Here is a 21731-nt window from a genome sequence, read left to right on the forward strand (position 1 = left end):
GATGAAATGCGGTGTGGATGCCCGCTGCCGTGATCCTTGAATTGGACGCGTAGGAGTTCCCTAAGGGTAGAGAAGGTCGGCGCCACAGCGCTGAGCACTCGATCCGATACTGCCTGCGGCTCTGCAAAAGTGGCTTCGAGGATGCCGCACTTTTCTGCTGTTTATGGTCCCAAATGCGCGTTTCCCTGGCGATGCGCTCGAGGCAGAAAGCCTGGAAGAGAACCATGTGCAAAAACCCGGATGCTTTCGATCGTACTGACCGACGAGCGCTGTGAGTTCTATTTTTGAATCTTGGAACCCACTTGGTCTTGGAGAACCTGATGCATTGGGGGTTTGCGCGTCATAGAGAAGACTCGCCGACCGAGACCGATCCGTGGCAGCAAGAGGTGCGATTTGGAAATCTCCCCGCATTCAAATTCGTCTCGCAAGAGGCAAGCTAGGTAGACCGAGGGAAAGTGCTTTGGATCATGATTTGGTAGTGGTGGTGGTTCCTCCTCAACCCGCGTTTGGCAGAGCAAGGGAGGATGATTGATTCTCCAGGACCGGGTGACTGGGTGTACGCTTGACGTCATGAGCGCTGGAGGGATACTTGGGGTATTGGAAAGCTGAATACTGAGAGGAAGCTCCCAGCACAATTGTGAGCTATTGATGGCAAGAGGAAAACTCACTGTCAAGCGCTGGACGAAAGCAGCAAATACGACGACTTTTGCAAAGGCGCGCGGGCTTGCGGTTAGAGGGGTTGCGAGGAGTAACAGCAAGAGTACCAGGAAACCAGGAGAAAAGAGACTTGGCGATGGCGCGAGAGATGGTGCAGAATAGGACGAGTCGAGGAGTTGTCAAGATGAAGCTGTCAAGTGGCCGAAAGCGTCCAGAATCTGGTCGGCCCGAGTCAGCGGCCAACCACGGGTCCACGACCCGACCCGCTCCCGCCTGTCAACCTCAACACCACCGCCGTCATCGCATTGCCCCAGTCTCTAGAGTACCACTGCAGCAACAACGTCCTCGTCTTTGAGCTAATTGAAACCGGCCATCATGGAGTCCCCGCGATGCTCAAATACCCGTCTCCTGCCTCTGGCAGCCTTCTCCATCCATCCCTCTCGTTCACTCTTGGACAGCACTCGCTACACCAATCGCCAAGATGAAGTCTTCTAGCATTCAATATCTTCTTTCCAGCCTCTTGGTTGCATTGCCCTATGGCCAAGCTTTGGCTCCCCCTGTGGAGGCAATCAACCCCAACTTTCAATTTCCTCGTCAAGCTCCTCCAGCAAACATTACGACTCTCACCTTGACAACCACAAACAGCCTCACCATTACCAGCTGTCCACCAACTATTACTGTTTGCAAGCCATCTCAATTGACTACCTTTGTCACCGCCACAGTCAACGTCCTGACCACCGTTTGCCCGGTCAGCGTGGCCTCGTCCATACTGAGCTCCGCCGCGAGCTCGAGCAGGTCTAGGCGGCCGCATACCTCACGTCTCACACCCATCACGTGGACACCACCGCCAGCTCCGGCTACTCCCACTCCCCAGCTCACCACTCTTACCTTGACTGGCACCAACGTCGTCACCATCACGAGCTGCTCCATCACCCAGTGCCCGCAGTCTGCATCGACGACCTACGTCAGCACCCAGACGACGGTCTACACGACCGTGTGCCCCATCAGCTCCGTCTGGAGCACTTCATGGACTCCATCGTGGAGCTCATCAAGGAGGCACAACCACACTCGCTCGTCTTGGAGGCCCATCTGGACCCCCCCTGCCCCCTGGACCCCGACCTGGAGACCAATCCCCACTCCTCCTCCTCCTCCTGCCCCATGGACCAGCGGAGCTGCTGCTGGTGGATCAGCACCTCCTCCGGCACCAAGTGCTTCTGGCCAAGCTGCCGGCGGCTCTGCTCCTCCTCCTCCTCCTGCCCCTGCTCCATGGACCAGCGGAGCTGCAGCGGGTGGTCAAGCTCCTCCTCCCGCTCCTTCTGGAGGCAGTGGAAACGCAGCTGGTGGCCAAGCTCCTCCTCCCGTCCCCTCGAGCAAGGCTGCCGGTGGTGCTGCTCCGCCCGCTCCGAGTGCCTCGGGCAAGGCGGACTCGGGCCAGGCGTCGCCGGCTCCATCGTCCACTCCCTTGATGGGTGCGGCCGACCATGCTTCAGTCGGCCCCGGTGGCCCGTTGGCCATTTTGCTCGCCCTAGTCATGGCGTTTGTTCTCTAATTCTGACGTTGGCGAGCCCACACTCTCTGTTGCTGTTGAAAAGATGAAGGGGTGGAGGAGGGGGAACAAAATATAATGTAATAGGTAGCGCATCGCAGCCCGGCAGGCATTCAGTCAGTCAGTCAGTGATTGACTTGAGCCTAAAATAGAAGCAGCAACAGTAGCGAATAGTAGCAGAAGGCGATAATGAAGAATAGAATTCTCTTACTTTCAACCACGACAACGACACTCCCCTTTTGCCTTCTCGACTCTCCCTCACCCACCCACCCACCCAGATACCTACCTACGCAGCAGCAGCGCACAAAACCAACAAAAGCAACCCCGCCGTCCGCAACACCTTCCCATTCTCATACACCGTCCTCCACGCATCCCCCGCGCCGGCTCCGTTCGCCAACCGCTCGCCCAACGCCGGCACCACCTGCTTGCCCTGCCCCTGGATCCCCGTCGCCGCCCCCCACAACCGCATCGCCGCCCCCTGCCACCGCCGCACCAACACCTCCTGCCCGGCCCCCTGCCTCACAAGCCAAAAGTCCAGCCGCTCCCCCGGCCGCGTGACGCGCCTCTCACAAAGCTCGCACCGTGGCAAAACCGGTTCAAGAACGTGCCACCGCCGGTGACCGTGGCGCTCGAAGCGCGTCGCCGCTTGCGCTGCGGGCGCTAGCACTGCCAGCCCGTGGGCGGCGCGCTCGAGTAGTGAGGTTGCGGTGCTGAGGACCGCCGCGCCGCCGCAGTATGGGCATATGTAGCCGTGGGCCGCCAGGTCGCAGAGGTCGGGTGAGGTGAGCTTCATGTAGAGCGTGTTTGGTTGTGTGGGGGGCCCGAGGGAGTCGGCGCTGACGTTGCAGGTTGGGCAGGGGGCTTTGGCGCAGAGGCAGCATTGGAGGGTGTGGTGGGGGGTTGTGAGGGTGGAGAGGGTTGGTGGAGATGGTGGTGTGGTGGTACTTGTTGTTGTTGTTGATGATGGGTCGTTGGCGGTGCCGCAGAAGCAGCAGATCCAGGAGAAGAGGGCGATGTGGTGGTGGTGGTCGTCGGCCATTGAATGGAGAGGAGAAAATATCTGAAATGCAAGAAAAGCGTGCAAAGTATCGTCTGTCTTAACGGAAGCTCAATTATTCTTTTCGTTTTCCCATCAAGATGGGTGCAGAGAGTCGGTCGCCTTATAGATCAGGCCTGCTGGAGGAGCAGAGCGCGGAGAACAATGTCGACGCGAGAGCAATGAATGGAGTCGACTTGAACAATGTTCCAGAAAAGACACTTTTTCTCTTGCCCGAATACGCCAGCGCTCAAAGAGACGCTGCAGGATGCCCGCAGAAACAAAGAGAAGCCGCACCTCGAGACAAAGACGATTGTGCAGACAGTGATTCGACGTTGCTCCGAGACTTGAACAATGGCATAGAATCGAATGCCAAACAATGAGTCGGCCTTCCATCGAGCCGATTCGAGCGCCGACGGCAAGCAGCAGAATCGATCGGCTCTTGTCGTCCATCGAAGCGCCTCGCGGATAGCTGCACCGCTCCCCAAATCTTTCGCTCTCTCTCTTAGAAAATCGCCATGGCATTTGGCGGCGACGACACGCCGCCCGGCATGTTGAGCGGCATGGAAGCGACGAAAAATGTCCACCGACCCAGCTCGCGGCACGTGGCGGCTAGCGCTTCGAGGTCGAACAATTCGCCAATCGGCATGCCCCAGCCGGCGAGGAGGTATTGGTGGAGGAGGACGTCTTGGGCGGGGAAGACCTAATTGACATTAGCACGGGGAGGTGGGGTGAGTAACAGGATACATAGGGGACAAAGAGCAATGACGAGAAGAGACGCATTCGTAGTGAGAGGAAAAGAGGAAGAAGCAGAAGAGGAGGAGGAGGAGTAGAACAAAGAAAGACAACACAAACTCACCGAATCCCCCGCCACAGCCGCAAACCCCTTATCCCATAACCACGCCGCAACCTCTTTCGTCCCCTCGACGCCCGCAAAACGCGGTGCCTCGTTCGCTGCAAAGGCCTCTTTCGGCGCGCGACTCATCCCGTGCCACTCGCCCGTCACGCCCACCCTCACGAACAAGATGTCGCCCCGCTCAAACACGATCCCGCTCTCCTCTGCTATCGCGTGCATCGTCGACAGCGGGATGGCGTGCGATGAGAAAGCCGAGCACTCGATCCCGTGCTTTGCGGCGTAGGTTGCGTAGTCGATGAGGACGCCGCGGCCTGTAAAGCGTCGGCGAGAGTTCTGAGCTGGCCGTATGATCTGATCTGGCTGTGTTCTTCTCTGGATGGGGCAAGACATACCTGCTATGCCCTCGCTCGCCCAGTGCTGTATGCCAATGCGATCACTGCTGCGATCCAATATCTCAGCGGCCGTCGTGCCGCCGTAGAAGAGACGGGCCTGCGGGTTTTCGCCTTGCGACGCGTCGCCGGGCTGCGAGAAATGACGCAGACCGTCCCACTGGCTGCTTTGCTCTACATGCCAGTGAGCGTTGTCAGCTGCCAATCCATTGCATCTTCCCTTAAGATTTAAATGCTGGTCAAGGTAAGGCCTTATACTCACGAGGATTAAACTCATACACATCATCAAACGCCATAGTCTCCTCCTCCTCCTCCTCCCCATTTCCTTTCCCTTTCCCTTTCTCTTTTCCTTTCTCTTTCTCCCCTTCCCCTTCCCCACCCGCCCTCTCTCCCCCCTGACCCCCTTCCTTTTCCTCCCCTTCCTCGCCTCCAAGAGCCAACGCCACAATATGGTGCCGCGCCTGCTTCCGCCCAAACGCCGCACACTCGAGCTTCGTCATCTCCTCAATTGAGCCCGACACGGCGGCCGGTGCGGATCTGCGACGAGGCGGCAGCCGCGACGACCGCGGGTGTCAGCAGCGCGAGACGGCCTGGGCCTTCGGCGTGTGAGGAGGGCGGGTGCGGCCAGTGGCGGTAGGGAGGCGCTGCTGGTGCTGGGGTGGTGGACATTTTTGAGGGGGGGTTTGAGGGTGAAGGGGGTGGAGTGGAGAGTCAATGATAGGTGGGCGATTGATTGATTGATGGATGGCTTGGTTGCGCGATGCGTGGAGATGGACTGGGCGGCAATGACAGCGTGACTGACCGTGTGAGAGGAAGACGAGAGGAAAAGCCACAACGACAGAACAAACGGCAAAGAAGAGATGACCCAGCGACACTCAAGTACCAGAAAGACCAGCTTGCTGGATATGTAAGTATGTACGCGTGCATGCATGCATGGATGCATTCAACGCCCACACTTCCCTCTCAAGGTCGATCGCGTTATACCCACATACAAACCCACAGTCCAACCCACCAAACCAACCAAACCACACCTCCCTCCTCACACCCCCACCCGCCCACATCTGCTGAAACGTCAATCTACGTACTCACACGACGCACCGCACATACATACGAACAGTGGGTGAGCAGAGCGTGCGGGGCAGGCAACAAACGAGCGAACAAGTGATCAACATGGCACAGCAGCCCCCAACCACCGCCCCACACTCTTGGATGCCACTGACAGCCGGACAACCAAGTTCCGATCTAAAACAGTAGTGAGCGCTACTATCATGGCGTTTGTGTGTGGTCGCTAGAAGAGGTGTCGTGTGGGAGGGACGAGGGTTCGCGGAGGCGGGAGCGAGATGCGCGGATGCGTCGATGCGTTGATGCTTCGTCGTTGATGCTGTGGGTCGGTCAGCCTGTCAATCGGCGGACCGAGTGAGTGTGGTTGGGGCCTTGGAAACGCGTGTCGAGAATCTGATGCGTCGTCGCAAAAAGGTGGGTGATGTTGCAGGGGAAAGACGAGGCGGTGGGTCGCGTGGGAGAGTTGATAAGATACAATACAATTCATGAGTGAGGGACCGAGACGTGAGCAACTGGGAGAAGAGAAAGAGAGAGAGAGAGAGAGAGAGAGAGAGGAACCAAAAACCTTGGGATTCGAAAATGGGAAAAAAGAAATCAAACCAGACCTCGGACCGAGAGGCCGGAGCTCTTCTGTTGCAGATGCCTGAATGGGCTTCATGACGCCGCCTTTCCTCCCAATTCACCACGCGATCCAACAGGGGATGATTGGGGTTCCGGTGAGAAAATGATGTAGGTTCTTTGGTTTTATACGTGCGTATAGTGAGTTCAACCAGCATAGGGCACACCGTGTGCCAGATTGTTGTCGCTACCTACCTACCTACCTACCTACCTACCTACAAGATCAGATGCGGCGAACAACCTCCTCGTCGCGCCATACGTGCTCTACTCATCTATACGACCTCATCTCTCACTCCTTCCTCGCCCTTGCTCTTCCCATAATGCAACCGCTGCCACTCGTAAAGCACGACCGCCGCCGCCGTCTGCACATTCAAGCTGCGCGTCACGCCGACCTGGCGTATTTCGACGCAGTCATCGCACTCAGCCAGCACGTCGGCGGGAATGCCCTCGCGCTCGCTCCCCATGACTAGCACGCAGCGCTGTTTCAACACATCCCTTGTTCGCTCGCCATCTGCACCCAACACCACGCTGCGGTCCGTTTGCTCGACGCCCACGACCGCGTACCCTTGCGCCTTTTGCGCGCGGAGGAAGACGGGAAGTTGAGCTGGCGGCGTCGCGGCCACGGGGATGTGCGATTGCGAGGATACGGCGACTGAGATGAAGTCTTTGTCCAAGATTGTGTCCAGCGTGCGTAGGTGTAGCGCCGCACAGCCGAAGATTTCTGCCAGGCGTGACAGGCCGCCAAGGTTGTACGGATTGTCGATGAGGGAGCCGATCAGGATGACGGGTGTTGGGCGCGCGCTGTTAGTGTTGGAGGAGAGCGATGGAGGTGCTAGCAGTGCGTTTTGCCACGCTTGGCCTTTGGTTTGGAGGAAGTTTGTCGAAGGTGCTGGCGCAGCAGCTGGTGGTGGACGGGAGGCGACGTCTAGGGTGATGCTAGCGGCACTGGTTGCGTCGGTTGAGGGAGAAGAGACGTTCATGACCAGCTTCTGGTCTCCCATGGTCAGGCGTGGAGCCAAGTATTTGCCATGGGCATCGTTGGTGTCCTCGTGAAAGATGGCACGAAAGTCATCCATGGAGACGGTACGAGGTTCAGCTGGTTCAGAATCGAGATACTTGCCCTGAAACAGCGTGGACAGGTTGCAATCTCTCACCGGGTCAAACCACTCAAGCGTGCGGTCTGGAGGCGGCGTCGAGTACTTGTCTAGAGAGCGAATGTGCCGATTCAATGCTGCAAACACCGGGTTCTCAATGAGCCTCTTCCAACCCTTTGCTGCGGCGTGGTCCCACAAAGGAAGAAACGACCACTGAGATTCGTGTCGGATAACGATCTTGTGGCTGGCTGCGTACGGCACCAGAACCGTCATCAGCTTCAGCGCAAATTCTTCGTCCGAGTCCCAGAGGCGCGCAACAATCATGGCAAGTTTCATGACAGACGCGAGGAACTTGGGGTTTGTGTGGTCATCGGTGTCCAATAATTCGAGCAGCCGGTTGCGAAGATTCCGTCGGGGGACGTAAATTGTTGAAATGCTCCACTCGAGCAGGAACCTGTACCGCGGCAGTGGCTCGATGGCGAGTATCTTGAGAAACGCCTCGAGCTTTTTGGATACCTCTTCGTCACACAGGCTCGACAAAGCAAGGCCTTGGAGGAGAATCAGAGTCTGAAGCTGCGTCGACTCTTTCCATTTGCTGACCATGGGAATGGGCATTTTTTGGTGGATCCACGGGTCCATCAATCTCTCAACGATGCGCATCGCCATGGGACGGTCGGATTCGCGGAGACGGTTGAGCATATCAAACACATAGGCATAGCCACACGCTTCGGTGGGACCGTAGTAGTACTCGTAGGTGCAGTGTGGAACCAGAGCCGAAAGCTTACCGGCGACAGCGGCCTCAAGCAGCAACTCCATCTTTGGTGATGGAGGCTTGCTGGCAAAACGAACCACGAAGTCTTCAAGTGGAAGCCAACTGCATGCTTCGGGGACCTTGAAGTATGCTCTTCTCACGGCCTTGGCCAAGGGTGTGAGCACAAAGATGCGGCTTTCGGAAAAATCGAAAAAGTCGGACAGTGCTCCAGAGAGGAGCGTCTGAGTATCTTCGGACGCAGCCTGCAGGATTTTCGGATGGTAAAAGAGCTCTGGAAGCTGCATGAGAGCAGTCCGGGAGTATTCTTGTCGCTCCATTTCGTCCCAAATGTCTTCGAGCGCCACGTGAAGATCTTGGGGGTCCAAGTCCGCTCCACTAACGATTATCCTGCGGATGTAATTACAGGCATCAATGAGGCCGCTGTCATGCAAGCACTTGTGCCTGGTGTCTTGCAGAAGCTGTAAAAACGTTTTGAGTGATGGCTGAGAGCCGGCAGGAACTTTGAAAGCACCAATGCGTTCAACGAAAATGTTGCCAACTTCTGGACCAGCCTTGTTACCAGACGACGAAGTTATCAGTTCTAGGCTCCTCTTTTTTCGCAACTCATCCCATCTGGTTTTCAAGAGACTGTAGCCAGGGACAGTGGCGAGGACCGCAGGCTCATCTCTGGCAGATTCATCAATCATGACAGATGCTGCAGCAGTGGCAAAGTCGCGAACGACTTCTGGAAGACCGGTCTGCATGGCGACTTGCACGAGAAGAGGGATGTCTTGAGCATGGAGGCGTGTTCGCTGGCCCATGCCGTCCAGAATGCCTTGCAAGCAGTAGGAGTGAGCGTGCTGAAACAGTCTCTTTCCTTTTTCACGGAGAAAAGACAGAGTCGCTCGCGCATACTTTTGGCAGTCGGTCTCGTTCCCGCAGCTCTGGAGTAGACGTCGAATGTATGCACTGAGAAGCTCTCCGTGGCGGCATCGAACATCCTCCCGAGTCCTGGATATACTACCTGTGAAAAGCCAGCCTTGAGTAGCCCATGGCAACAGTGACGTGACCAAAAAGTTCTCAAAGACAGCGGTAGCAGAGGTCGGCATTGGCATCAACTCGTCCAAAATCTGATTGCCAATCATTTTGCGGATGCCGTCTTGCACCGAAGTGCTCAAAGCTGCGCTCAAGAGCGTGACTATCCAAGTGGGATGGACCTGTGATCCCCAAGCCAGAGCACGAAGATCCGGCAGACAAGCTTCTACTTGGTTGAGGTACCTTCCGAGGATCATAGTCTCGAACAAGGTGCAGTATCGCGTATAGTCAGTCTCAAAGGTTGGGGCTTTGGCGCCCGCGACATACTCATGCACATCTTGCTGCCGGTCTTGGACGAAGCCAACAGAGGCGCGAAGAATGAAAAGACAATACTTGCGCTGCTCGGAGAATCCTTCTACCAGCCCCTTCTGCAGAAATGCCCAGTACTCGTCTTGCTCCAGGATCTTGACCGAGGGTCCGAGCTCTCCGCCAAGGGAGAACCATCTGAACCAGACATGGAAGGCTGAGAGAAAAAAGCGAGAATCTGCAGAGGAGAGGAGATCCTTGATGCGAGACCAAATGACTGGACCTGAAGGACCTTGAATGGGGCCAAAGACGTCGAGATCGTCATCAGAGGAGACATTCAGCGAGACTTTAGTTGTGCGGACAGAGTAAAAGGCAGCGGAAAGGACATCTCGACTGGCATCTGAAATCTCTTGTGACTGCGCGCCCAAGAAAACAAGCAGGGCTTGCAAAAGATTTACCGACAGTTCGCAAGGATCTTCAGAGAGAAAACAAAACTTGAAAAAATCAAGGTATTTCAGCAGACGACCGTTATCCAAAGGGTTGTCGTCTGAGGGTTGCCGGGATGCAGTGGACGAGGGTGGCACGGCCAATTGGTTGGAGTGGTAAAAGGCTAGGGCAGATCGGGCAAGGTCGCGGCCGATAGAGGAGACAAGCTGGTTGGCCAATAGTGGGTCGCGGGCACAAATATCGATGGTCTGCTGGTTGGAGTCGGAGTGGCAGATGGTCTCGAGAAGCAGTTGCAAAAAAAGAGACCTGGCGTGGGTCGCGTCGCCGTGCTGCCGGTGGTAGTTTCAGCCACGGCGAAACCGCAAAGAAAGGGTCTTGCTGCTCACGTCAGGCGAGATGGCTCACCTCGGGGCATTGCTGTAGCAACTCGGCAGCCAGACGGACAGTAGCAAAGTCCAAGTGACCGTGCAGAGCGCGGCCGTAAAGGTCCGCAACCAGGTCGGCCAGGGCGTCGAGGCGCTCGTGGGGCGGCAGGCGAAGGAGCAAGAGATGAGCGGCGCCTCGCTCCAACGGCGCAGGTGGTGAGGCGGCCATGGGCGGCGTGAAACAAACAGCGGGCTGAGCGAGAGACGGAATGCTGAGGAAACGGGAGTGTTTCCTGGGGGGGCCTGCGAGGGAATCCCTTGGTTGCTGTCAGGGTACTGTCAGGTCACTGTCAATGCACCAGAGTCAACAAAGGAGGACGGGAAGTTGGGACATGATAAGACAACACTAACCGGCCGACAGAAGAAAAAAAAAAAAAAAAAAACTCGACGCCGACGACAACGACGACCGACCGACATCCCCTTCTCACGGCCGCACCGCAAATTTCTGGTGGTGCACTTGACGCTCTTTGCACCGCGCGCGCCCCGAACCGGCGCATCATCGCATCCCCCGGGCGATCGTTGCCCCCGCCGCCTTGCCCGATCGGGTAATGAGTAAACCAAACACCTGCGCCCGCCTCCCACATGTACCCGCTTCTTCAACTCCGCTCGCGCCGGCTCCGAAAGCACTGCTGTGATCTTCTGGAAGTCACCATGGACCCCAGAGCCTATCGTGGCCTTGCCTCTTCTACTGCCTCGTCCCCGTCGCTGCGCGCAAACACTCCACACCAGACCACCACCACCACCACCATGTCCGACAGCGGAAATGTCAAGGTCGTTGTCCGCGTCCGCGGCTTCGTCAAGCGAGGTATTTTCGTCTCTCCTCCTTCTCTCGTCCACGCTGACACGCCCAGAACTCGAGCGCGGCGCAGAATGCCTCGTTCGCATGGACCCCCAGACCCAGGAGACGATCCTGTTGCCGCCGGGCGACAACGACGCCGCCAACTCGCGCACGAGCACGCGAAAGATTACAGAGGAGAAGAAGTTCATCTTCGACAAGTCGTTTTGGTCCCACGACAATGTCGACCCGCACTTCGCCAAGCAAGAAGACGTCTACAACTCCTTTGGCGGCGAGTTCCTGAACCACAACTTTGAGGGATACCACACTTGCATTTTTGCGTACGGCCAGACGGGATCTGGCAAGAGTTATACCATGATGGGCACCCCGGACCAGCCTGGCCTGATTCCGCGCACCTGTCACGAACTTTTTGACCGCATCCAAAACGACCCGACCCCCAACACCACCTACTCCGTCCACGTATCCTACTTTGAAGTCTACAATGAGCACGTCCGTGACCTGCTGGCCCACCGCACAAATCCTGCCGTATATCTCAAGATCCGCGAATCGCAAACAGACGGCGTCTATGTACAAGGTCTCTCGGAAGCACCCGTCAAGAGCTATGTTGATGTTGCGCGTCTCATGCGGACTGGCGATTTGAACCGAACCACAGCCTCGACCAAGATGAATGACACATCTTCGCGATCTCACGCCGTGTTTACAATCCATCTCAAGCAAATGCAGCATTCTCTGTTGACGGACGAGACGATTGAGCGCAGTGCGCGCATGCGCCTCGTCGACTTGGCTGGTTCCGAGCGCGTCAAGACGACCGAAGCCACTGGCCAGCGGCTCGTCGAAGGAGGCAAGATCAACAAATCCCTAACCACTCTGGGGCGCGTCATAGCCGCCCTGGCCCACAACGGCAGCACTGGTCCCACTTCTGACACGCGGCGGCGCAGCAGCGCAGGAAAGAAAAAGGAATTGGTGCCGTACCGCGACAGCGTGCTCACCTGGATCCTCAAGGACAGCCTGGGAGGCAACAGCAAGACAGCCATGGTAGCCTGCATCGCCCCGGCCGACTACGACGAGACGCTGTCGACGCTGCGGTACGCCGACCAAGCGAAGCGCATCCGCACGCGCGCCACCATCAACCAGGATTCGCTGTCGTCGGCGCAGCGCGATGCGCAAATCGCCGCCATGGCGGAGCAGATCCGCCAACTCCAAGTCTCGGTCAACGCGTCTGCACTTAGGCGTCAGCAGGCCGAAGCCGCCGAGCTGGAAGACTACCAGCGCCGTGTCGAGGTCATGCAGCGGCTTATGGAGGAGACGCGACAGGTGTCGGAAGCCAAAATCAAGGCCCTCACGGCCGAAGTCGAGGAGCTGCGTCCCGTCAACGAGGCCCTGCGCGCCGAATCAGAAGCCCTGCGCCGCCACCTCACGCTCGCGCTGGGCGAGCTCAAAAACCCCATCGTCCTCCCGGTGCACATGGAAAACAACCACCACAACAACAGCACCTCCGGCGGCGACGCAGACGACGAGTACGAAAACGACTCGGGCGTCGAGGCCGACTTTTACGCCGCCAGCGAGGAGGGAGCAAACGAGTACTACGAGTACGCCGACGTGGACGAGGCGCATGAGGCCCTGGCCGCCGAACTCCAGGCTAAGGCTGAGGTTTTTCTCAAAGATATTGGCGTTTTTCGGCGCAAGGTGCAGGATGACAATGATCGCTTTTCGGCGGCGTGGGATAGTCGCAGCGCTAGTCCGTCGAACGGACGGGAGAGGGACGTGTGATGGGTGTCGTTGTTGTTTGTGAAGGCACGGTTGGGGTAGCGTGGGGTGGGGCTTGATGTCCTTTTACACCTTCTCGGCTTTTGGAGTGATTCTTTTGTTGGAGGTGGAGATTTTGGATGAAGAGAGAGAAAGAGGGTGGTTGAGTAAACTGCTCGACTCTTGTTGATACATGCGCTGTTGTCGTGCCCATATCACTCGATCGCCGACGCCACAAAAGATTGCACATGCACGCCGACAGCTGTGGGTGGGAAGGGCTTTTCTTTTCTTGCATTCCTTGTCACTCTCCTAATCATCACATTACAAATCGCCGGCTTGTTGGATTGGATTGGATTGGATTGGATTGGATTGGATTCAATTGGCATAGCAAGCGTATGAAGCGTTGTCGTCGTTACATGGCGAAAGATGGACAAGACAGGACGGGACAGGATGGGACGGGACAAACTCAGGGTCTGGGACTCAGGCAGTAGAAGAAGAAGAAGAAGAAGAAGAGTGAAAAAAAAAAACATGGTGGATCGAACACAGAGATGACAGACAGATGAATCCGAAGAAAGACGAAATGCTTTCTCTTTTTACCGTAGATTGCCAGGAAAGGAGACTGGAGGAAAGGAAGAGGCGTGGGGAGAAATAGTGTACTTTTCAAGGGTTTTTTTCTACCCTTCTTCTCCTTCTTTTTCTTCCAACAGTGACATTATGTCATTCTTCTCTAATTTCCTTTCACGAGAATAGAGACTGTCACAATGCAAAAATGATAAAAAATCAATACCAGCGAATGAGGGGGTATGTAACCAAGTGAAGCACAAAAAGATCCAAAACCCCCCCCCCCCCCGAAAACTTCTCCCATCTCCGCACCCCCTTCACCAACCCCCTCCTCTTCCCCTCGCAGCAGCGGCAGCCCTTCTCCTCCCAACCCTCGTCCCCACACCTCCCGCTCCCTCCCCGACAAACCCCGCATCCGTCAAACGCTGCGGCGCCGCCGCACCGACACCCGCCGCACTCCGTTTCGCTATGACGTCTTCATCGACGCGGCCACCCAAGCTGCGGATCAAGGCGGCGCGCTCCGCATCGCCCTCGGCCGCGCCCCAGAGCAATGTCTGTGATGCGCCGGGCACGTCGGTCCACTGCCGCGTCCGCGGGGACGTCGCGGTCGCCGGCTGCGAACCCGTGTCGTTGACAGCTTCTTGCTCCTGCTCATTTACGGCCGCTAAGGCGGCGGCGGCTGTGACCTCGGTACCCGCGCTTGCGTCGGCACGCCAGGCACCGCTAGCAGAAGTTGATACAGACAGCGATGTCGGCATGGCCGACGGTGCCACGGACCCGGCGTGATGGGCAGCGGCTGCTGCATCGCCGCCGTCGCTGCGGAAGCTGGGGGCGCGGCCAAGTTGGCGGCGCCAGCGCTGCCGGCTACGAGACGATCCGGCACCTGTTGCGGCTGCAGCCGGGTCACCGGCAGAGCTGCTGTTGGAACCGGCCGAAGTGGGTCGCTGTTGTTTCTTTTGTGCCAATAGTGCGACAATGGTCGTGTGGAGCGTCTCTTGTGTCGAAGGGTTGCTCACAAGAGGATTTCCAGAGGCTCGTTCAGCGCAATCTGTGGCGGTGATTGTGGCGGTCGAGGTGGTGGCTGATGGTATTGATGAAGGCCGTGACTTGGATCCAGGGTCCGACGCATCTTCTTGGTCGTGTGTTGGCCTCGTGCTTGCCAACCACGCAGAATCTGCATGTGGCGGTTTTCGTGCCGCATTGGCGCGCGAGGGCGACAATTCTTGCAAAGGCCGTGGCGAACAGGAGCCATCGACATTCGGAAGAGGAGCAGGACCGTCATCCGCCATGGGTGGACAAGGTTTCTCCGCAGCTTCGTCCTCGCTTGATGATTGGCTAAAAGGCCTCGCCCTGGGACGTTGCCGGGATTGTTTCCGATTACCCGTTCTCTTGAGGGTTTTCTTTGGCACCTCATAACTCGGGCTCCTCGGAACAGTCGTCAAGGTAAGCTTGCCGGCACTCTTGTTCCGCCTGGAGATTCTAACTCAATCATCAGCGACTTTTGATTTAGGCAACGGCTGCGACAACAGGCGAGAGCGAGTGCGTGATGCGAAAATGTAAACAAAGAATTACCTCGGCGGCAATCAGACGCAAACATCAATCAGCTTACCGTTGTTTTCTTGCGCGATCCGTAGCATTTTCTGAACTGCGCTGGGGCTGAGAGTGCTGAGAAGTTTCCCGCGTGCGCTCCCGCGGCACCTCGATGACATGATCATCAAATGGCTGGACCTTACCAATCTTTATGCAAGCCCACATCCACGAGGGCGACACAATGGGTATCGAGTGGGCGGAGCAAAACGCCATTTTTGGATTGTTGGCAGGAGTTGTGGGGCATATCATGACGCTAACCTTTTCAGAAACATACTCTTCGTACGTGGCGCCTGCTGCATTCAGCTTCCTGTGCTGAGCGGGCATAGGGGCAACTCACCCATTAGCTTGATGAGCTTGGCAAAATGCAGGCGGTCGTAATCGGCATAAGACGTAAAGGTGATGAACAAGTTTTCAAACCCTACCGGATCAGCCTACATCCAGCTCAGACGCAGGTTCCAACTTACCAGAGACAGGGATGTGGGGGAACGGACGGCAGATGAACTCGTGGTCAGGATCCACGAGCTGTTTTCTGTGGAGACACTTTTCAACCCACCATTCGTTGACCCTCGTGAGACCCTGGGCCCCAACAGGAACGTCGACTTGATCCTCGGCCATCTCGGAAGGGGTGATGAGAAATCCAGACTCGAAATCATGTTCCAGATTGTTCATGATGACAGCACCATGACGATACAAGTGTTCTGCGAGAAGCTCCGTCTTGACCTTGTCGAATCTGTGGATGCAAGTCATGGCGCCATCGAAGCATCCCGAAGGCTTGGGTGGAGCAGGCTTGGTGATGGTCGTCTCCTGGAGTGCTGGAATGACCTGGCTGTCGATGCCGTCCGACTGGGGGTGTTCATGCCAAGAATCATCGCCGAGGTCTTGCTTGGCGATGAAGCTACCACCCCTGAGCTCATCCCAGATGGCCGAGCTCTGGGTGCTAAGTTTGGAGCTTGCAGTGCGCCTAAGTTTTCTTCGACCCTCGCCGTCATCCCCATTATCTCGAAGTCTCTTGCCCAAGGGCACCGTCTGGGGAAGCATCCTCGTCCAAGCTCCTTTGCCGCGGTCTTCCTTTGGCATGCGCAGGCTGTAGAGGGCTTCGTCGAGCACCATGCCCCGCTCTTCCGAGTCGGCGATCCATTCTAGAGCTACGATCTTGATGTTCCAGCGCAGGGCGTGCTCATACTTGCTGCCTTTTGGGGCCAGTGCGACAAGGTGGGTCACTTGTTTGGTCAAGTCACCATCGTAGATGCCGCCGTTGGTGGTGACCCTCTTTTGAAGGTCGTTCCTTGACTCCACTTGAAAACGTCAGACGTCGGTCCACGCGAGAGGAGGGGAGGCGCACTGTCTTCAAAACCGGTTACGCAAATGCGCAGGCCAAAGAATGTGGGGGCGCGGTGTTGAGCCTCGAGCTTCTCGACGTCGACGTCGCCGCCCTCGAGCCATTGTTGGCGCACATGTTCCAGCCAGTGTGGCGTAACAACCTTGACGTCTGGCCTCTCTTTGGCAACATACTTGTATTTTGGAGTGTCGACATGGCCAATGACGAGGTGCGTCACATCAGAAGTCAGGTCGAGCTTGTAGGCGGCGCCCATTTCGATTGCCCATTTTGCGAGCTCGTCCTGGGGATCAAGGGTTAGCAGGACGCGTGTAGGGGGTGGGATTGACGCACTCGTCGCTCGGTGGTGATGGAGGTACAACACAGGATGACGCCAGCGAGAGGATACTGAGCTCTGGCTGGGGGCGAGTCAGCGGCGGTGAGGTGAGAAGATGAGGTGAGTCGGCAGGGGTGGTAGGGGGCATCATACAGTGATCAGCATTCTCCAGCATGGTGGAGGGCGGGGATGGAGAGGAGAGAGGAAGGAGAGGTTAACGTCGGGTGCTTGAGGCATTCGAGTGAGGTCCGGGTGCCGTCGCGCGGAGACGGGAGTGACGCGTCGCGGTCACGTGGTTGTGCTGGTGCCAAGCTTTTTTGCTTCCCCACAATCTCGGCTGAGGTGGCTCATACATGTATGCAGTACCTTGGATCGGCGCAGACAAACGTCACGGCAAACGACATTTAATGGAACGACATGGCCGCCGGGGAGCGGGCCGATTGGGCGCAGTGCGAGCAGTGCGAGGTCAGGCAGGCAAGATTCTTTTCTTTTTCTTTCCTGGTCGCCTTCCGATCGCGGCAGGCCAGAGGTGGCGGCTCCATTCAGTAATCGGGCTGCAGGGCGAGGCGAGGCGCGGCGCGACAGACAGAGATGGATGCCGTGGCATATATTGGATGTGTGCCCGCCGGAGACGCTGGCTGGCGGCCGGGTGCCAGCGCGCAAAAGTCGTCATGTCATGACGTCGGCCTCCGAACGAGCCGGCCGGGGGACACCGCAATTGAGGCCCAGCCCATCTGAGATTCGCAGGTTCCTCTCGCAAAAAGCACTCTCGCTGTGTTGCTGGGCGGCTCTTCGCGGGCGGCTGTGCGGGCACTGGAGCTTGTGTAATAAAGACCGGCCGTCTCCCTCGCTGCGTTGTTGCCCGGCAGGCGCCTCTGCTCGCCGCCCACCGCCTTAACCACACGATACGATCGCCCGCTCAACTGCCCAATTCCCAGACCAAACCTCCACCACCCACCACCCCCATGCTACTGGCCACTGCCCCGCGTGTCCTTCCCTGCACAGCGACTTTCGATATCGTCTCTGCTAGAATACGGCCTCCCGGTCTCCTCTCGACCTCCAGCAGGGTCTCCTCACGCCAGCGCATGACCCAACTGCCCCTCCCCCAAGCCCTTGATCTTTGCGCCGTTGTTTCCACCCCCGTCTGCCCTCCCCGGCACCTGTCATCTGTGAGTTGCACCCTCCACTACTGTCTCACCACTCTCCGTCCCGCTCTTCTCTCGCGCATGTCCCATAACGCTGCCACTCCCATTCCTCGCCCTGTGCTTGGCTCCTATGCCTTCTGCTTGCGTCCATCTCCTTTAGCCGCCTCTGCTTCCTCTTCTCTCTCTTCCATGCCTCGACTCCCCTACCGTTCTTGACGCTCACCTTCGACATCATGACAGAGTACCTCCGAGTTCATACCGAACGGGGTCGCCTCTCGTACCTGCCGGATCACTCCACTCCAGCAGATTTCCTCATCACTCGAGGTCCAATATTTTGCCCTCGCTCACGCCGTCCTCAGCGCATACACATTGCCCGCGTCCCTCCAGAGTACGGAATCACTTCTCCTAAACCTCGAAAAGGTCGCGCCGTGGTCATTGACAAGCTGGCTGGCCCACGGGATAACGCAAAACGCTTCCTCAGGCAGTTCATTGCTCCCCGATCCACCTCGGACAGATCTTCTCCTCCGCGGAGGTCAAGCATTAGCGAAGCCCCTACCCCCCTCGACGGCCCGAGGCCGCGACCACGCGCACGAGACTCGATGCGAAGCACTCAGCGCCACTCGGTGGCCGGTCCAGTGAGCGCCATCATGCCCAGACCCGCCCTGATAGAGTCGGTGCGAACCTCTTCGGGAAGGTCGGTCGACAGCAGAAAGAGCGTCGTTTCCACGACGACGCAGAGAATATCGGACGAGAAGCCGTTGGCCACGGGCAATGGCATCAACGTTGGCATTTCCTTGGCGGAGCCCGTCTTGTTCCTCCAAGGCTTTGAGCAGGCAGAGCATGCCGAGAGGAGCACCGCAATGCTGCGCGGGAGCTTGCACCTCAAGGTCACAAAAAGCGCCAAAATCAAAGCCGTTACCCTCAAGTTCAAGGGCAAGGCTCTGACAAAGTGGCCAGAAGGTAGTGCGCCGCCCCATGTCCAAAGTTTAAGCTGACGGCGTCAGGCATTCCACCCAAGAAGACGGACTTTGAAGAAGTTGACAACATCATGAGCCATACTTGGCCATTTTTCAACGCTCAGTTCCCAACCGCGGAGCACGGTCCTTGCGCAGACCACGTCGAGCTGGCTGACCGGTCTACGGACAGACTTTCTGCTCCAAGCATTGGGAGCAAGTTTTCCCTCGACTTTGAGAGATCTCCTTCGCAGTCGACAGCTAGTTTGAGCTCCAAAGAGGCAAAAAAGCTGTCTCTGCAGGTCAACCAGTCGAGGAGTTTTGGAAAAGGCGAATCCTCGACCAATGGACACTCGGTTGCACAAAAAGGATATAGGACCTTTCACCCGGGCGACTACATTTACAACTTTGAGCTTCCTCTCGACAGCCACCTGCCCGAAACCATTGACGTGGACCTGGGATCGGTAAAGTACGAGCTGGAAGCTGTCGTGGAACGAGCAGGCGCGTTTAGGGCCAATCTCATCGGCACCAAGGAAGTCGTCTTGATCCGTGCGCCGTCTGAGGCATCGCTGGAGCAGGTCGAGCCGATAGCCATCAGCCGTAACTGGGAAGATCAGCTTCACTACGATATCGTCATTTCTGGAAAATCTTTCCCGCTCGGATCGCAGGTGCCAATCGCCTTCAAGCTCACACCGCTTGCAAAGGTGCAGTGTCATCGGATCAAGGTCTTTGTTACGGAGAACATTGAATACTACTGCAACAACAAGCGCGTCCACAGGATAGAGCCCACGAAAAAGGTGCAGCTCTTCGAAAAGCGATCCGATGGCCCAACCAGTAGCACGTTTCCCGGCAGCACCATGCGCATCATCTCTGGCGGAGGAGTGCCGTATGATCAGCGAGCTGCGGCCGCACGAGGAGACGTTGACCGCATCACCCTGCAGGATAGCAACAATCTGCTCGGAAATCTCGAAGGTGAAGCAAACGTTGGCCCGACGGAGATGGAGTTCAACGTCCAACTGCCTAGTTGCCACAACATGCGAGACAAGCAAGACAAGACTCAACGGTTGCACTTTGATACGACGTATCAGAATATTCAAGTGCACCATTGGATAAAGGTAATTTCTGTGAAACACTGGTCGGGCGGCTTTGGTCTAACAGCAAACACGTAGATCGTCATGCGCTTGTCGCGGCCTGATCAAAACGACCCCTCGAAACGACGGCACTTTGAAATCTCCATCGACTCTCCGTTCCACATCCTCTCATGCCGCGCAACTCAGGCAAACACCGCCCTTCCAGCCTACTCGTCGCCTGAAAGCGGCGAGGCCCTGTCCGCAATGCCGGAATGCGGATGCCCTGGCGCCCCCATCCGTCGCAGTTCCCCAGCTTCCTTCGTGCCGACCATCAATGCCCTCAACAGCGCACGCACCACCAACGGCAGTTCTGAAAACGTACCCTCGCCGCAGCTCGCCCGTCCGCAGCAGGTGCATCTAGGCGGGCCCATTGGAGAGCAGCAGATGCAGCGCCCGATGCACCTTTTGCGACAGCCGTCGTTCAACCCGCCCGCGTTCGAAGACGAAGAGCCGCCGCCGCCCTTGCAGACGCCGCCGCCGCAGTACGAGAGCATCGCCAGTCCGACGAGCGGCCTGGCGGACTACTTTTCGCGGCTGTCGGACGCGTACGATGACGATAGCGATGCAGACGACCGCACGGCGCGGACGCCAGGACGCGTTGATGTGCCGCTCACGCCGGGTAGCCGCATCAACCGGAGCATGGACGAGCGCCGCACGTGGCTGCCGCTCGGCCATCCCGCGCGGTAGCGTGCATGAAAAATGCAAAACCTACTCGACGCCCACGGGCATTGAGAATTCGACAACATTTGCATTCCTACGGCAATAGCCGCTTTCGTTGTTGGGCACGAGGATACGCACGCAACGACCTGATACGAAAACAAAGCGTTCGCCGCCGCCGCCACCGTAGCATTCTTCTTCCATGACTGGCTGCCGGCGTGTGTGCGACGTGCAGCCAGTGCCTCTGGGCGCATTGTCACGTTGAAAAGAATTTGATAATAGCGACTGGCCTGGCCTGGCCTGGCTCGGCCTGGAGAGAAATGGACTGGCAGCGTGTCGCGCAGCCCAGCTTGGCCCAACGAAGCCCAGCCCAGCAGCCAGTGTCTCTGTACGACATTTGACGCCTCATTTCCTGTCGCCACATTGAACACGACAAACGACACATGGTCCTCCTTTTCATACATACGGACATACAGGCAGCTTCCTTGCTTGTTTGCTTGCTGACGTGGTTTTTTTTGGCGTCTTCAACAGCCACATAAATTTTCCAGATTTTTGGTTTTTGATTTTTGGATTTGAGATGCAAGATTTTGGCATCTCGGAGCACGCATACACACTTGCTTGCTTATCTACCTCGTGTGTTGTAGCATATTTAGCGGGTTTGGTTGATGATGCATCTTTTGGGAACTTCTCTTCTTCTTGGATCTTTCTTCGATACCTCGGCAAAAGAGCGAAAGGTGTTGTCGTCTTGGTCGTCTTTTCGCCGCTGGAGTCTGAAGGCGAACTTATTTTTTCTTGAAGCTCTTGGGGGACGGAAAAGGGAATGTCTGGTGGATGAGGATGAGGTTGATGGAGAATGAGAATGATGTAGATGACGCATGCAAGGACTTTTGCCCTTCTTGTCGGCTTTTTTTTTTGTTGCTGTTGATGTAGTTAGATGATGTGGGTATACACACGCAACTTACCGCTTCAGTTTGATAAGCGAGGGTGTTCGATGCATGCATGTATCGGACGCTTTAGGGTGGAGACGAGCTCGTCGTCTCGTGGCTAGCTAGCCAGCCGGTGATCGAGTATAGGTCTTCTACTACTACGACGCAACACATACAACACAAACATCTTTCTTCCATTCCATCTCGATCCCCATCTGGTGCCAACCTACCACCACCACTACCGCCGCCACCACCACCACCACCACCTTGGCACACATTCATCCACACAGTCAGGTAACTCCGAGAACCACCCTATCAGCCCCGACGCATCCTGCACATCGAGTCAGTCAGTC

The 21731-nt window shown here is 57.0% G+C and overlaps 7 protein-coding genes across 7 annotated transcripts; 3 read left to right on the forward strand and 4 right to left on the reverse strand.

Annotated features, from left to right (window-relative positions):
- Positions 1–901: 901 nt before the first annotated feature.
- On the forward strand, positions 902–2455 carry IWZ02DRAFT_453819 (uncharacterized protein). The gene has a single exon (XM_066767680.1). The coding sequence runs from the start codon at positions 1139–1141 to the stop codon at positions 2204–2206; it is 1068 nt and encodes a 355-aa protein (XP_066621526.1). The 5' UTR covers positions 902–1138; the 3' UTR covers positions 2207–2455.
- A 1038-nt stretch (positions 2456–3493) lies between these two features.
- Positions 3494–5114, reverse strand: IWZ02DRAFT_289543 (uncharacterized protein). Its single transcript, XM_066763761.1, has 4 exons — positions 4747–5114; positions 4488–4658; positions 4099–4433; positions 3494–3942 (listed from the first exon to the last, which is right to left on the reverse strand). Exons 1-4 carry the CDS (start codon positions 4982–4984, stop codon positions 3745–3747), a joined length of 942 nt encoding a protein of 313 aa, XP_066621527.1. The 5' UTR covers positions 4985–5114; the 3' UTR covers positions 3494–3744.
- A 1243-nt stretch (positions 5115–6357) lies between these two features.
- Positions 6358–10597, reverse strand: IWZ02DRAFT_289563 (uncharacterized protein). The gene is made up of 2 exons (XM_066763762.1): positions 10203–10597; positions 6358–10126 (listed from the first exon to the last, which is right to left on the reverse strand). Exons 1-2 carry the CDS (start codon positions 10389–10391, stop codon positions 6437–6439), a joined length of 3879 nt encoding a protein of 1292 aa, XP_066621528.1. The 5' UTR covers positions 10392–10597; the 3' UTR covers positions 6358–6436.
- Positions 10598–10804: 207 nt separating this feature from the next.
- IWZ02DRAFT_380009 (kinesin family protein-like protein) lies at positions 10805–12788 on the forward strand (the record flags this gene model as incomplete). Its single annotated transcript, XM_066765080.1, has 2 exons — positions 10805–11027; positions 11074–12788. 2 exons carry the CDS (start codon positions 10805–10807, stop codon positions 12786–12788), a joined length of 1938 nt encoding a protein of 645 aa, XP_066621529.1.
- Positions 12789–12884: 96 nt separating this feature from the next.
- On the reverse strand, positions 12885–13393 carry IWZ02DRAFT_289524 (uncharacterized protein). Its single transcript, XM_066763760.1, has one exon. It carries the CDS (start codon positions 13292–13294, stop codon positions 12980–12982), a length of 315 nt encoding a protein of 104 aa, XP_066621530.1. The 5' UTR covers positions 13295–13393; the 3' UTR covers positions 12885–12979.
- Positions 13394–14725: 1332 nt separating this feature from the next.
- IWZ02DRAFT_289645 (BRCT domain-containing protein) lies at positions 14726–16887 on the reverse strand. The gene is made up of 7 exons (XM_066763763.1): positions 16721–16887; positions 16585–16649; positions 16258–16534; positions 15380–16210; positions 15253–15333; positions 14898–15205; positions 14726–14804 (listed from the first exon to the last, which is right to left on the reverse strand). Exons 1-6 carry the CDS (start codon positions 16740–16742, stop codon positions 14931–14933), a joined length of 1551 nt encoding a protein of 516 aa, XP_066621531.1. The 5' UTR covers positions 16743–16887; the 3' UTR covers positions 14726–14804; positions 14898–14930.
- A 1058-nt stretch (positions 16888–17945) lies between these two features.
- IWZ02DRAFT_491293 (uncharacterized protein) lies at positions 17946–20482 on the forward strand (the record flags this gene model as incomplete). The annotated part of the gene is made up of 3 exons (XM_066769730.1): positions 17946–18672; positions 18717–19780; positions 19835–20482. The coding sequence occupies 3 exons, from the start codon at positions 17946–17948 to the stop codon at positions 20480–20482; spliced, it is 2439 nt and encodes an 812-aa protein (XP_066621532.1).
- Positions 20483–21731: the final 1249 nt, after the last annotated feature.

This window comes from Phyllosticta citriasiana (assembly GCF_038021145.1).
Source record: "Phyllosticta citriasiana strain CBS 120426 chromosome Unknown IWZ02scaffold_8, whole genome shotgun sequence".
In the NCBI taxonomy this organism is placed as follows: domain Eukaryota; kingdom Fungi; phylum Ascomycota; class Dothideomycetes; order Botryosphaeriales; family Phyllostictaceae; genus Phyllosticta; species Phyllosticta citriasiana.

Excerpts from the sequence above, each read along its gene's own strand:
- IWZ02DRAFT_453819 (XM_066767680.1), top strand. The coding sequence starts at position 1,139 with ATGAAGTCTTCTAGCATTCAATATCTTCTTTCCAGCCTCTTGGTTGCA.
- IWZ02DRAFT_289543 (XM_066763761.1), bottom strand. The coding sequence starts at position 4,984 with ATGACGAAGCTCGAGTGTGCGGCGTTTGGGCGGAAGCAGGCGCGGCAC. Across the intron at positions 4,434-4,487 it reads GGCGAGCGAGGGCATAGCAG|CTCAGAACTCTCGCCGACGC; the intron begins GTATGTCTTGCC and ends TCATACGGCCAG. Across the intron at positions 3,943-4,098 it reads CGGCTGTGGCGGGGGATTCG|GTCTTCCCCGCCCAAGACGT; the intron begins GTGAGTTTGTGT and ends AATGTCAATTAG.
- IWZ02DRAFT_289563 (XM_066763762.1), bottom strand. The coding sequence starts at position 10,391 with ATGGCCGCCTCACCACCTGCGCCGTTGGAGCGAGGCGCCGCTCATCTC. Across the intron at positions 10,127-10,202 it reads TGCTACAGCAATGCCCCGAG|CACGGCGACGCGACCCACGC; the intron begins GTGAGCCATCTC and ends TACCACCGGCAG.
- IWZ02DRAFT_289524 (XM_066763760.1), bottom strand. The coding sequence starts at position 13,294 with ATGTTTTTTTTTTTCACTCTTCTTCTTCTTCTTCTTCTTCTACTGCCT.
- IWZ02DRAFT_289645 (XM_066763763.1), bottom strand. The coding sequence starts at position 16,742 with ATGCTGGAGAATGCTGATCACT. Across the intron at positions 16,650-16,720 it reads GCTGGAGAATGCTGATCACT|CCAGAGCTCAGTATCCTCTC; the intron begins GTATGATGCCCC and ends ACTCGCCCCCAG. Across the intron at positions 16,211-16,257 it reads CGTAACCGGTTTTGAAGACA|TGGAGTCAAGGAACGACCTT; the intron begins GTGCGCCTCCCC and ends GACGTTTTCAAG.